The sequence below is a fragment of the Hibiscus syriacus genome, unplaced genomic scaffold (genome assembly GCF_006381635.1).
Source record: "Hibiscus syriacus cultivar Baekdansim isolate YM2019G1 unplaced genomic scaffold, ASM638163v2 tig00011602_pilon, whole genome shotgun sequence".
NCBI lineage: Eukaryota > Viridiplantae > Streptophyta > Magnoliopsida > Malvales > Malvaceae > Hibiscus > Hibiscus syriacus.
In genome coordinates this window covers 49707-63444 of record NW_024062250.1, presented here as the reverse complement: position 1 = coordinate 63444, position 13738 = coordinate 49707, and the positions used below count along the sequence as shown (strand labels likewise).

General features: G+C 32.7%; 3 protein-coding genes and 1 long non-coding RNA gene across 4 annotated transcripts; all 4 read right to left on the bottom strand.

Moving 5' to 3' along the window:
• Positions 1 to 361: 361 nt before the first annotated feature.
• On the bottom strand, positions 362 to 1161 carry LOC120204737 (cytochrome c-like). The gene is made up of 2 exons (XM_039204767.1): positions 952 to 1161; positions 362 to 537 (listed from the first exon to the last, which is right to left on the bottom strand). Exons 1-2 carry the CDS (start codon positions 1061 to 1063, stop codon positions 377 to 379), a joined length of 273 nt encoding a protein of 90 aa, XP_039060698.1. The 5' UTR covers positions 1064 to 1161; the 3' UTR covers positions 362 to 376.
• Positions 1162 to 3290: 2129 nt separating this feature from the next.
• LOC120204743 lies at positions 3291 to 4744 on the bottom strand. Its single transcript, XM_039204774.1, has 2 exons — positions 4693 to 4744; positions 3291 to 4311 (listed from the first exon to the last, which is right to left on the bottom strand). The coding sequence occupies exon 2, from the start codon at positions 4135 to 4137 to the stop codon at positions 3610 to 3612; it is 528 nt and encodes a 175-aa protein (XP_039060705.1). The 5' UTR covers positions 4138 to 4311; positions 4693 to 4744; the 3' UTR covers positions 3291 to 3609.
• Positions 4745 to 4855: 111 nt separating this feature from the next.
• On the bottom strand, positions 4856 to 6240 carry LOC120204744. Its single transcript, XR_005523976.1, has 2 exons — positions 6015 to 6240; positions 4856 to 4989 (listed from the first exon to the last, which is right to left on the bottom strand). It is a non-coding gene; the product is annotated as an uncharacterized LOC120204744 (long non-coding RNA).
• A 2174-nt stretch (positions 6241 to 8414) lies between these two features.
• LOC120204742 (ras-related protein RABA2a-like) lies at positions 8415 to 10549 on the bottom strand. Its single transcript, XM_039204773.1, has 2 exons — positions 10276 to 10549; positions 8415 to 9084 (listed from the first exon to the last, which is right to left on the bottom strand). Exons 1-2 carry the CDS (start codon positions 10438 to 10440, stop codon positions 8605 to 8607), a joined length of 645 nt encoding a protein of 214 aa, XP_039060704.1. The 5' UTR covers positions 10441 to 10549; the 3' UTR covers positions 8415 to 8604.
• Positions 10550 to 13738: the final 3189 nt, after the last annotated feature.

The window sequence follows — 13738 nt, the reverse complement described above, 5'->3', positions numbered from 1 at the left end:
AACAAGCTATTTTGAATCAAGGTAACCATATCAACCACTTCCATGTCATCGCCTCATCGGTTTCTCAGGTTGGTTTGAACATAGCACACAGTGCCACTAATCCTATCTAAAACAGATACTCTTTTTCATGCTATTTTGAATCAAGTGATTAGCGGATATTACAAACGAATAATTGAGCATCTAAACACCTGGTCCCAGATTAAAGTCCAAAGGATAAGCTGCAGCGTTTAATAAAGAAACCAAGAAGCTCTGGTTCTTTCATTTTATATTTCAAAATCATGACATCATCCATACAATGAACACACACGGTCACAGAATATATTGAGAAGCTACAAACTTACAATAACAAGCAAAATTGATAACGTTATATTGAAAATTAAAAAAAAAAAAGACTCCTACATACCTTCTTAGGATTAAGCAAGTAGTCATACAATGTGTTCTCTCCCCAATTCACAGCCATATTTTTGTTAGCAGCGGAATAAGAGTACCCTGGAGTTGTGCCGGACTGCCTCCCAAAAAGCCCATTCAGATTTGGCCCTGCAAATTTAACAAATCTCAACATATTTTTCACTGAACTACAAAAAAGTAGTAAAAATGAAAAGAGATCCGCATCAACATAGAAATCAGTGTGAATCACCTTGTTTCAATGCAAACCTAAAAACTAGGAACTTAAGAGATTTATATTTTTCTTTCTAAATTCAAGAGCTCTTTTAAATCAAATCAAATAAAAAAAGAAACATGAATCAATTTTTTTATACGAAATAAAAAGTTTCTGAGAATGATAAACTGACCAAATAATTCTTACAAACAATTTAAAAGATATCAACACGAATTAAATTAGACAGAGTTGTATTACTCCTTACTAAAACCAAAAAATTAAGAACTTAGAAAAGAATAATTTTAATCAAAGAAGAACAAGATCAGATCTGAGAGAGGCAGAGAGGGATCGACCTTGCTTGTGACCAGCGCCTTTTTCCACGGTGTGACACTGGGCGCACTTGGTCTTGAAGATCTTCTCCCCAGCTTTCGCATTACCTGGCGGCGCTTGCTCGAATGAGGCCATTGCTTTTGACTTCGATTGAGGGGTTTTTTTTTTTCTTTACTAATCGAAGCTTTCTTGTTCTTCAAAGGTTTGGTATACAGAAGGATCAGCGGTTGAGCTTTTGTTAGGGCATTTGCGTATGGCATTAAAATAATGCAAGCATGTGATTCCAAGAATCACGCGCCGGCGCCACACGTTAAGACAAATCGACATTTGAATGGCAAAATGACCAAAACACCCAATCTTTGTCAGTCTAATTCATTATTATTAAGCTTAATACTCAATCTAGCCCCGAAACTATATCCATCTTCCCATTTTGATACTTTTTTTCATATTAATACTTATCCAATCATTTTATCTCAATTTTCCACAAAAAAAAGTTAATGGCATTTTAAAAAATCAATAAAACGTGATACATAAAATGAATACACATACATACATATATACATACATACATACATACATACATATATAGTGACATTATAATTAGGGATGATTATAGACCAATAGAGTTTTTGATTCACTTAGATTTGATACCTGTATAATATACTTTTATCTATTATTCGATCTAATCTAGAATTAGGAAAGTTCCACTCGATTTGAAGTTTGATTTTTTTTCAACGTAAAAACTTGCATCCGACCTAACTAACTCGATATTATATATAATTTTCATTTTTAGCAGATGAAACAAGGTCCTAATTGAAAAAATATTTATAAAGACTGATGTTATAGCAATTATTCATATATATATATATTATTGTTCTTGGGTTGGATTAGATATTTTTATTCTAAATTCAAACTCAATCTAACCCGAATTAAAATTTTTAAAAGAAAAAAAAGTAATCTTATAGGATCATATCAAAACCCGTCAAGTTCGAGTCAATTGCTCATCCCTATCCGTAATATTATAAAAAAACATAAAATACAATTTCATTGATTAATATTGAAAGTTTTTATATATTAACTCTCGAGTTTTTTTTGGGTAAATTGATCGTTTAAATGTTAAAAGTGCTCAAAATTTTATTTAAATACTAAATAAATATAATTCAGCTGCTAAACTGTAATATATATTTTCCTAATATTAACTTTTTATAAAGGAGTTAAAATTAATACTATAATATTGTTTTAATAGTACTTAAAATATCAATTATGGTGTGTACAATTAGAAATCAAGTATGAAACATTTTTCTAATAAATCTAATATAATATAAGATAATATTTGTTTTTTTATAATATAAATATAAAATAATATTTATTTAAAGATTATCCAACATGAACATTTGCCTGATTTTTTTTCTTTTGGCCTTTTCAAAGGGTTGAATTTGCCTGATGCCGAATATCGGTCTTCGAATCTTCTCGAAGCTGTTTGTTCTTGAACTTTCCAATCTTTCCCTTTTTCTCTATATAGAAAATTTATTATAAGTGCGACATATACAACTAACGAAATATATTATCGAAAATGATAATTTTTTTTTAATATTTCTGGTAAAGTAATACCAAAAATATTATTTTTTTATCAGAAATATTAATATTGAACGTTACCTAAAACATTATTTTTCTATCGAAAATGTTAATATTAGACGTTACATAAAATATTATTTTTTTACCGATTTTTAAATAGTGAAATTAACATTTTCGATAAAAAAATAATATTTTAAATAACGTTTTACCATAAATATTAAAAAATAATAACATTTTCGCTGTTTTTTTTTTTCCTTTAGCCATATGTTAAACTGCTAATAAAACATTATAAACCAACTTTTACACTTTAGCTAGTCCCCTCCATTCATTTGCTAGTCCCGCGGTTGACGTTGATGGTTGTATTTTTACACTTTTGGCTAATAAAACATTATAAACCAACTTTTAATCCTTAAATTTTATTCTTAAACTTTTAGTTTATATTAGTCTTTCAATTAAATTTTTTCTGTTATTTAAACGATATTCTATGGTTGATCACAAGTCACAATATTCAATTATCGCATAATAAAAAATAAAATTTAAAACTAATATAAATAAAAAAAATCAAGAACAAAGAAAAAATATTACTTTTATCACAATAAAAAAACATACAACAGTTCCCGAGCTGGCGTTGACCTGGTCAATATTCATCATATTCGAGACAAGCTATGTTAAACAAGTTGGCAGTGGCATGAAGGAAAGTTCACCACCAAGAAGCATAATCAGAAGAATATTCTTTAAGCATTACTGCAGCTCATAATTAACATTCCTCCACGACAACAGCAGTCCATGACGAATGTTTTTCAACACATTTGTAAATTTACCATACCAACTATCAACTCAAAATTACAACATAGCAAAAGAATTCGTAATTTTGAACCCAACGGATGCAGGTTAAAAATAATGTTACAAAAGGGGATTCGGGTTATAGATTGCATCCAGCAAAACCATCATATCTAAATTTAGAAGAAAAAGAAAACCTACTTGGTTTCTTCTTGCTTACTTAGCCACAAAATCGATGTTCTTTGCAACTGCTCAGTTTCTTTTTGCTGACTTTCTAGATGATACATGGCCACGGGAAGAAGTGGTGGTGCTGGTGGGATAGCATCTCAGCTAGGAGAGAAGCGGCAGAGTTGAACCAATGCCACAGGTGAGGTAGAAGCATCAAAACTCCTCTCGCTGCTAATTCCGGTACTTCCTTCGGGGTGGCTCTGATGAGGGATGAGAGAAACAGTGTCATTTTGAACATCAAGAAAAGCCCTCCGCCTAGCCTCCAAGTCATGAAGATTCCTCAGGGCTAGACAATCCTTAACCGGGTAGCAGACAAGTATGCAAATGCAGACCCCAGCACAAAATAGTTGGGCAAGAAAAGCTGAGAAGGTAAGAGCTTCAAACATAAATTGTTCTGGTTTAGATAAAACAGATAGTCCAAGTAAAACAACCCTTAATTGAAGTAAACTCAAAACCGAGAAAATTAATGTGTAAACTCTCTTCTGCAAACCCCTATTGATAATCAATTGCAAAATCCGCCTTCCAAGCCAGAACAAGTAGGTGGTCAAGATGATGGCAAAAAGCCCTAGAAGAATAGTATTCAATAAAGGGTAAGTGCAAAGAGCAATGTCATCAGAATTCTGCATCACTCGAACAACTACCCTTGTGAAATATGGCGATAATTCTCTTCTATCCTTGCGTAACTCTGGTGCAATCAAAATAAGAATAAGTTGAAGAACAAACACAGGGAGGCAGTAGAGAATAACATAGCTTGCTGTTTTCCCATTCCATTTTCTGCTCAGAATGCCAGTGTCTATGTTCTGTAAAGGAGCTCGAAGAAGAAAAACGAGAGTGAGGAACATGCAAGGTTCCGCAAAACCTAAATTTGACACAATGTAAAATTTGCAGATGTTTTCCTGCCATTTCAAATTGAGTGCATTCAACACTCTTCCTTGCCTTCTAAGAAAATTTAGCCGTATAATTTCACCAAAACCCCACCAGATGGTGAACAAAATGAACGTGATTCGGATGATGCAAGGCCCATTGAAATAACTAAGCTGAATGAATCCTTGTCTAAGAACGCGTGAACGCACATAAAGCAAGTATGCAATGCACACCAAACCAAGAAGAACCAACAGAGCAACTAGGCAAATTGTCAACACACCGAATGCTTCAGCAGAATATCTCTTCAGGGGCATTACCCGAAACACAGATTCCACGCATACTCTCAGCCAGCATGGATACAAAGGATCCTCTGATAGCACACAAACAACCTTATGAGAATTATATCTAGAAGCTATCAATGAATTAATACTGGAACTGTGTGCAAAGCTGATTAAGCTGGCATTATTGATTAACTCGTAACTTCTTGCCCGTCTACCATATTCATGTATTTAAAGTAAAAAACTGATTCAAAACTTACAAATGTCAAATTTAGACTGCTGTTTCAACCACTAACTTGAAGGATTAGCTCAAACTTTAATTATTTGTCCAGGAACCTGCAGAGTAAAGGGAACAAATCAACAACAAGCCAATAAGTTGCTTACTAATAAGCAATATCTGACCAAATGAATTATACCATAACAGATCATAGGCAGGTATTCAACAAAAGCATCCAGATATGTTTTAATCACAATGCCAAAAATAAGCAAAGATGGAAAAATAATAACGTCAGCGCTTCCCATATTGTCACTTGTGTCACAAGAATATTAGTCAAAACTGTCAACTAAATGAATTCTGAAACTAACACATCCATGTTCATTTATCAACGTCTCCCCTAACAGATAATCACCATTATACCTGGTTTATTATAGTTTAAAAATAATGAAATCGATGACCTAAAACCTCACTGTAAATCCAAACAATTCAACTAATTTTTAATTAATTTGATCTTAAACAAAATCAAAGGGGGAAGCTTTTCTTGCACTGCCATTGGAGAAATAAACACGATTTCTTCTAATTTTAAAATAATCAACAAACGTTGCAAAATCTATAAATTTATTTTCGTTAAATTTCCCTATCATTAACTACAAATTATTAAAATTACAAAAAAAACCTACAAACTCCAGCCAAACAACAACAACAGCAAAACCATATTCTCATATGCAATAGGGTAAAGGAGGTAGGTAGTATACTGCCCCAACGCCAGGATTGAGAGCTACTTCCGTGAAGACCTCCGGCGCAAAGAAAATTAAAAATAAAGATAAAATACATGTATAAATAAATAAATAACTAAATACATAATTGAAAAGTCTTCCTATATAGTTTTCAATATGCTCGTCTGTAATAGGGAGTAATCCCGAGTTTATGAAAGAGCATCTTGAATATATATATGAACGAAAATAATAATTGAGCATCCTAAAATTCATTGTCGTAGATAGTGCATGCAGTACAATCATTTTGCTAAAATGCCATCGAATTTCATTAAAAAATCATAAAAACCGATAATCGCAACAGTACCAAACAAGGGGGGAAGTCCAAAAAAAAAAGAATGGGGGAAAAGATAGACCGACGAAGAGCTTACAAAGAGAAGAATCTTGATCCGCCGAGGTCGGTAGACGAAACGGAGAATCGAATAAAAGGGATCGAGAAACCCTAAAACTGGTTCGCAAAGTAGAAATCAAGATTCCAGATAGAGAGAGAGAGGGGAGAAAAATTAAGGAAGAACGTAGTTTTGGGGAATAGGTGAGTGGGACTTCGTTGGGTGACAGCCTGTCTCCAGCTGTATCGTCCAAACCTCTTGCTTCGGAGTTCCCTCAATGGTTGTTTTCTCGCCGTTCTTACGTGGATTTTGCTTTGGCGGTGTCTACTGCCATTACGGATTGCTTCTATTTTTCTTATAAACAACAATTTGTTTTTCTTTTTTTCTTCCTATAAAAATTGGCTTTTCTGTTCTAATTTATATAAGTAGTTAGTAATAAACGAGCCACATATAATGGACGGCGGGAATCTACTTTAAAAGGAAATAAATCTGTATCTAAAATAATATTACGTCTACATATATTTTATGTCACTGTGATCAATAATTCTTCGCCTATACTAGAAAATATGAATTATTGATGACCATTGTGAATCATCATCTCTATACATATACGCCTCAAACAATACATTATTTGAGTAACCACTATCATGTTATTACTTCTTAAAGAATAATACGTGAAATTCTTTGATTGTTTGTAGCGATTATCTGTTCAAGCTTCTGCTCATCGGCGATTCCTCCGTCGGGAAATCCTGTTTGCTTCACAGATTCGCTGTAAATCTTAATATCCTGTAGCTTATTTATATATTTAAGTGTGCTTCTCGTGTGAAGGTCGAAATGAAGACACGACGGAATATATTTTGAGATATAATGATTAGAACTTTAAGCTGAGAGAAGATGGTAGTCCTCTTTTCATCTTCTTCACGGTATAATAGTAAGAGACTGGACCTGATTGATCTGTAGATTGTAAAATAAGTTCAATGTCTTATTTACCAAGGTGTTCCTCAAATGTGTTTGTTACTGCACGAGAACTTCTAGCCCCGCGAACCCATACATGCGAACATGAGACTTGTGCGAACCTTCATATATACAGATCGTGCCATGCAGTGACCAAGTGTCGATCACCGACTATCCGTGTGAACACACCCCGCGTATAACCATCAGCGACCATGTGTTGACACACATGATATCCTAGTCTAAACCATCACCCCCTAAGACGTCCAGTTAGTACTACCGACAAGATAACTTCTGATTGACACCTGTCCGGGACATTATAAATAATCATGCAATAGAGAGTAGCAGGACGGGCACACTTTCTCGTCACAAAACTTGACCAACACCACCTGAACTTACGGAATCACCATCGAAACCACCATTCTACTACCGGTCAACATTAGTAGTCTCTTTTCGAGATTCCTACGGAATTTTGGTTTTCATTTAGAAATTGTGAATTATTGATGGTTGAGATGGCTAATTGGTTGAAATATTGGAATGCGCAGTAAATTATGAGATAGTTTACCGCAGGGGTGATAATTGGATTAATTTGCACTTATGTTCTTCTATTATATATTTAACTATTTGCTACCGATTGATCATTGGTAAGATATTACTATCATCGCCTGCTATAATAGGTTTCGGAATTCGATGTATTATTCTGCCACATTGCTTGCTTATTATAGGGTCTGCTTACCTCAAAAGAAAAATCTTTTACTTTCCATGTCCTTAATTATGAAGTTTGCATATATGATTTTGTATAAAAAATATGTGCAGAATGGGTAACCAGCCAACTGCTAACAAGGCCACAACCGGAACGGTTCAAATGAAGGGACGGCCTATCGAAGAGAAGGGCAATTGCTGTGGCTAGTCAAACCATGTTATATTGTTATGGTTTAATTCCGTTTTAGATGGTAAACATGTTGCAAATCTTTCAAAAAAAACTAAAATGTTGCTTGATTGGAAGTCCTTGTCCTTGTTCATGTTTGTCCTCTATTTTTGTTATATAAAATTAAGGATGGAGACATCCGACCCAAATACGACGGGTTCCGACCCAATTCAATAAGGTTGGTTTTTTAAAATTCGGGTTTGGATCGGTTTGAATTTAGATTTAGGGTAAAAAAAATTAACCCGATTCGAGAAAACAATATAATTGACCTTTACATATTAAGGATAATTGCTATAATATTTTCTTTATATTTTTCAATTAGGTCTCTATTTTAACTAATATATATATATTGAGTCAAGTTAGCTGTGGGTTTTTATCTCAATAATCAGGTCGGGTGGAACCTTCCTAAACTCGAGTTGGGTTAGGTGACGAGTGGAGAAGTAGAATGTTTGGATCGAGTTCATGTCCATCCCTAATTGTTGGCAGTCTTATATGGCGCATAGCTAGTTCTTACAAAGTATGAAACAAGCTGGGACCAAGGCACCCATGCAATTGCATTCATGACCAACTTGCAACAGAATAAAATTAATAAAAGGAAAAACATGAATAGTCAAATATGCGTAAACAATACAAAATGAAATAGTAGTAATAATACGAAAAGGATCTGACAACAGAACCCTCAACTTCGGTAAAAAGAAACAAAAATTTAATACAAGAAAAGAAGAATGATAATGTGATGAACAAAGATGATGTTCAAGATGAGCAACAAGCCTTTTTAGAGTAGGCTTCCGGTGCTCCCACAACAAGGGCCTTTCCTTCTTTTATACTAGTAGGTGCTGGCTCATCTGAAGAGAGTGACTTCTTACTAATGATCCGGTATATTTCGGACAGAATGGTCTGGAAAGCTTTCTCGACATTCGTTGCGTCCAGAGCGGATGTCTCGATGAACGAAAGACCTTCTTTCTCTGCATAGGTTTGAGCATCCTCTGTAGAAACTGCTCGCAGATGCTTCAGATCAGTCTTGTTCCCAATCAACATGATCACAATATTCGGATCCGCATGGTCCCGGAGTTCCTTCAACCATCGGTTCACATTTTCGAATGTTGTCGGCTTAGTTACATCGTAGACCAGAAGAGCTCCAAGGGCGCCCCTATAGTAGGCACTGGTTATTGCTCTATACCGTTCCTGACCAGCAGTGTCCCATATTTGAGCTTTCACAGTCCTACCCTCAACCTGAAAAACAAGAACCAGGGCAGTGAGTGCATTTGTGACGGCTAACATGCAGTAGTAAAGGCAATCGAAGGACGTTAGACAAATTAGACTTTCTCCAACAAATGGACACTCCCTGTCTACTCTTTTTTCAAAGGATCTACTCCACAATTGCCACTAGATTCCCCGCAACTGATAAACCAAAAGACAAAAATCTAAACAAGATGTGTAAGTTCAGATACTACAAGACATTTAACAACTTAAAAGTCATAGTTCCTTTTCTACCCTTTTTCTTAGTTTTCCCATCAAAAAGTAAATTTAAATTCTTGACTAAATTGTCATTTTAATTATTTCACGTTACAAGTCTTATAATTTTTCCTTCCAAAAATTATGTGAAAAGTCATCGTGTGCCAATTTAATCGGGACGGAGGGAGTAATTTTTTCTCCTATCAAAGTGATCATAAAATATACATGATACTTTCTACATTTTAGCCAATACATTGTTCCACCACACACTTTTTAGTCTTGAAAAGATAGCCTTCGATCACAAACTTAAAAACTTCATGCAAGGATAATAAGATTAAATTACATACACTTAAAATGATTAAATTGGAAAACAGTAATCTACAACTTATACATGGTACAATGATTAATAGCGAAAATCAACTTAACCAACTTAATGGCTACCACACAAAAATTTCAGTTTCAAGAAGTACAAAGGCTAAAAAATCAAATTAGTGTACACGGAGTTGGACTGATAGAAGAATTTGACCTAACTAAAATACCAAGTTTCCATAGCTCCACTAAAGAATTGAATGGAATTGGTCAAACGACAGAGCGAAATAGTCCAACTTGAAACAGCGGCAAAACTAGCAATTGTTGTGAAAATTAAATATTACATGTTTGTTCAAATTTCTAATAGATTTAATACAATCCAAGCAAAGCACAGTGAGTATCCAACCTAGATCATCAAAACAGAACAATGGAATCTAATCTGTCCAAGTTTTCAGTTAACTTTGACAAATGGCCAATGCAGATATCCCATAATAAATTCGATAAAAAAATATTAAAAGTAGATTAGACGACGAGCTAGTCAGATCTACTACATGCTTAGAACGGGGAAATTCTCGATCTAAAACCAAACATCTAACAGAACAAAATCGCACTTGCACTAAACAAATACTTCAAAAGAAAGCATGAAAAAGGAAGATTTACTTGGAGAGTGCGGGTGGCGAATTCGACTCCGATGGTAGATTTAGATTCTAAGCAAAACTCGTTCCGAGTAAATCTTGAAAGCAAGTTAGATTTACCTACACCAGAATCGCCGATCAATACGACCTTAAACAAGTAATCGTATTCGTCGTCGGGTCTCCTCGCCATTATTTTCAGTTTGTTTTTAGACGTTGAGAGTAGAGAGGGAAATAGAAAGGATCAGAAAAATGTCCCTTTTCTTTCCTTTTGAGAAAAACAAATGACAAATTTTCAAATGAATCCCAAAGCCTTCTCATTTACGTCTTCTGGATTTATGCCACTGATTTTGCTTGGCGCCTTCTCCGATATGACTGAATTGCCCTCTAAAAATCCCTTGATTAACAATTTGGTACTTAAATTGCTCTTTTATTTTCCTTTTGGTACTTGGAACGTTTTTGGGTTAGAAATGTTATTTTCTGGAATTGTTCAAAACGTGACTTTTGTTAAAATAATTAAGAGTTAATTGCATTATATATCTTAACATTATGATCTCATTTTAAATTAGTTTCAGAAATTAAAAAATTTAATTTTATTCCTAAACTATAATTTTTGTTTTAAATTAATTTTTAAACTTCTGAATATTTCACATTCACCCTCAAACTATGATCATTATTTCATATCCAGTCCCCCATTTTTTTATGTATTATGTTGATAAATCAGGCTAAGTAACACAGGAAATAAACAAGCAGTAAAGCAAATAAAGAACACAAGATTTAACGAGGTTCGACAATGTGCCTACGTCCTCAGGAGTAATGAGCGATTGTTTTCTCATTATTCACAATAATAATAATAACAGTTAGGTTACAATTACAGAATATAAAAGCAATATGTCCTCCATCTGTTATATGAGCCACACCTAACATATTAATTTTATCTCCAAGCTTTTGAATGCTTTTGGAGGACACTATTAAAATATTTAAAAGTTTGGAGACTAATATAAAATGAGAATAACAGTTTGGAGATGAATTTGGAACATCCAAAAGTTTAAAACATATTTAAAATAAAAGTCATAGATAAAATAAAAATATTCAAACTCTAGGAGACCAATTTTAAATAATAACCATAGAAACAATCTATTAACCATTCATACTTTTGCTCATGAGTATAACTCTTCATAAACTGTGAATATTGATAGATCTAAGGGGTGTTTGGTTTAAGGATTGTGGGATTCTCATGGGATGGGAATCTCACATTCTCATGTTTGGTTGGTCGGGAATCTCATTCCCGGTAATGTTTTATTATTAATAATAGATTTTTTGGGTATATTAACGGAAATGCCATTACCTCTCTCTTCCCTTATGTATTGTAACATTAACGGCGTTTTGGATTAAAATGCCCTTAAATTTTTTTTTTCCAAAAATATTATTCTTCTATCATTGAATAATAAAAATTATACGAAGGTTAAATTACAAATTTATCCTTAAATTATTTTAGATTTACAAAAAAATCTATAATTAAAATTTTATATGAAGTTCAGGGGTTAAAAAAAATTACCCTTTCGTTAAACCTTTTTATATTTTTTATTTTGTAAAAAAAATTATATAAATATTATGAATTTAATTTTTTAAAGAAAATATATAAATATTTTACAATTTGTAATATTAAACAAATATATAATAAGGACAATTTAGTCAAATATACATTCCAATAATCTTTTATTCCTTTAACCAAACACGGTACTCTTACATTCCTGCTAAACCAACCAAACACAAGATACAACATTCTCATAATCCTATTCCCTGATAATCTTTTATTCTCACTGGTAATCTTACATTCCGTGAAACAAACGCACCCTAAATCTACTTAAGGTATAAATATTTTTTGTCTTATTTATACACCGGTGAAGAATCATATGAAATTTAATTGTCATTATATATTTGTAATAATTTTAGAAATCATATTTCGTATACTGATTGTTCTAAATTGACTCATATTTAAATGTTAAACGAAACGAACGTTCAACGAACTGGCGGCAGAAAATTCGTTTATGTTCGTTTATTTATTAAACGAACGAACATGAACAATATTTTGTGTTCGTTTAATTAAATGAACGAACATAAACAGAGGACTTGTTCGTTCATTTACGTTCGTGAACGTTTAATATTATGTTCGTTCATTTATGTTCGTTTATGTGTGTTCATTTATGTTTAGCTCAATCTCTATAAACTCATTTAAAATATTAAAGCCCAATAAATTTTAATCTGATACACATAAATATTTTAAAATTCAATTAATTTTAAATACAAATAAAAAAGGCTAAAAACAATTAAATAAAATATAATCCTAAAATTGTTAGGAAAAAATATATTTTCATTTATGTTCGTTTACGTTCATTTACGTTTATTTATTGTGTTCGTTTACGTTCGTTCATTTTTGTTCGTTTACGTTCGTTTATACATCCGTTCGTTTATGTTCGTTCATTTGTGTTTGTTTATCAAATGAATGAATGAATACGAACAAGCTACATTCTTTAACGAACGAACACGAACAAAAAAAATTTCGTTTGTTTATGTTCGTATTCGTTTATTTATTCGGTTAAAGTTAAATGATATTTGTTTGGTTCGTTTATAGGGCTATTACTAACTTATGACGTCAAAACAATATTTGTCTGATTTATCGTAGATGCATCGTAAAAATCATTTAATATTGTATTATAATATGTACTATATCGCCACTTCTTTATTTAACGTGTCAATTGATAAAAATTTATCTTAATTAATATTTTCTTGTAACTTTCAATAAGCTTATCAATTTTAAAATTATACATGATTTTTTCATAAATAAATTCACGAGTAAATTCTTCGTTCAAAAACACCTAGAAAGATTGCTTCTGCATTCATAATTATATGAATCAACTTGTGAAATATAGATATTAAAGCAATAATACTTGTTGAAAATTAGCATTATATTTTTTTAATTAATCACCAGTATTCCATCTATTGACTTATTAATCCAGATCGGGTACTGTAAAGGCGAGGACGACCCTCTCAACCCAGTTTGCTCCATTCATAAATGTCAGGATTCGAACCACTGATCTTGCTTAAGGGACCTATTACCTCATCCTACTAGACCAACCGGCTGTTGGTGAAACATTATTTTGTCTCTTCCTAACATCTAAGCAACGATTTAAATTTCCATCTTGAACTCGAAGGTAGTTCATTAATCAGCACATTAGTGAGAGAGAAAATGTTCAAGAAAAATAAATTTGGTTTAATTTGGAGTTTTTTGGTTTAAGCTTTTTTTTTTTTTAGATTATTCACTTCTGGTGTATGAAAATGAGGGAGAGAAAGACTCGATCGAAGGTTTGTTTAAGTGGGCGAACGATAAGTTGTTATTTTTGGTGTATTTGGAAAATTTATTTTTGATATGTGTTTCCTAATTGTCTGAAGTTTTTAAAAATATTTTGGAATATGAAATTGAGAAACTT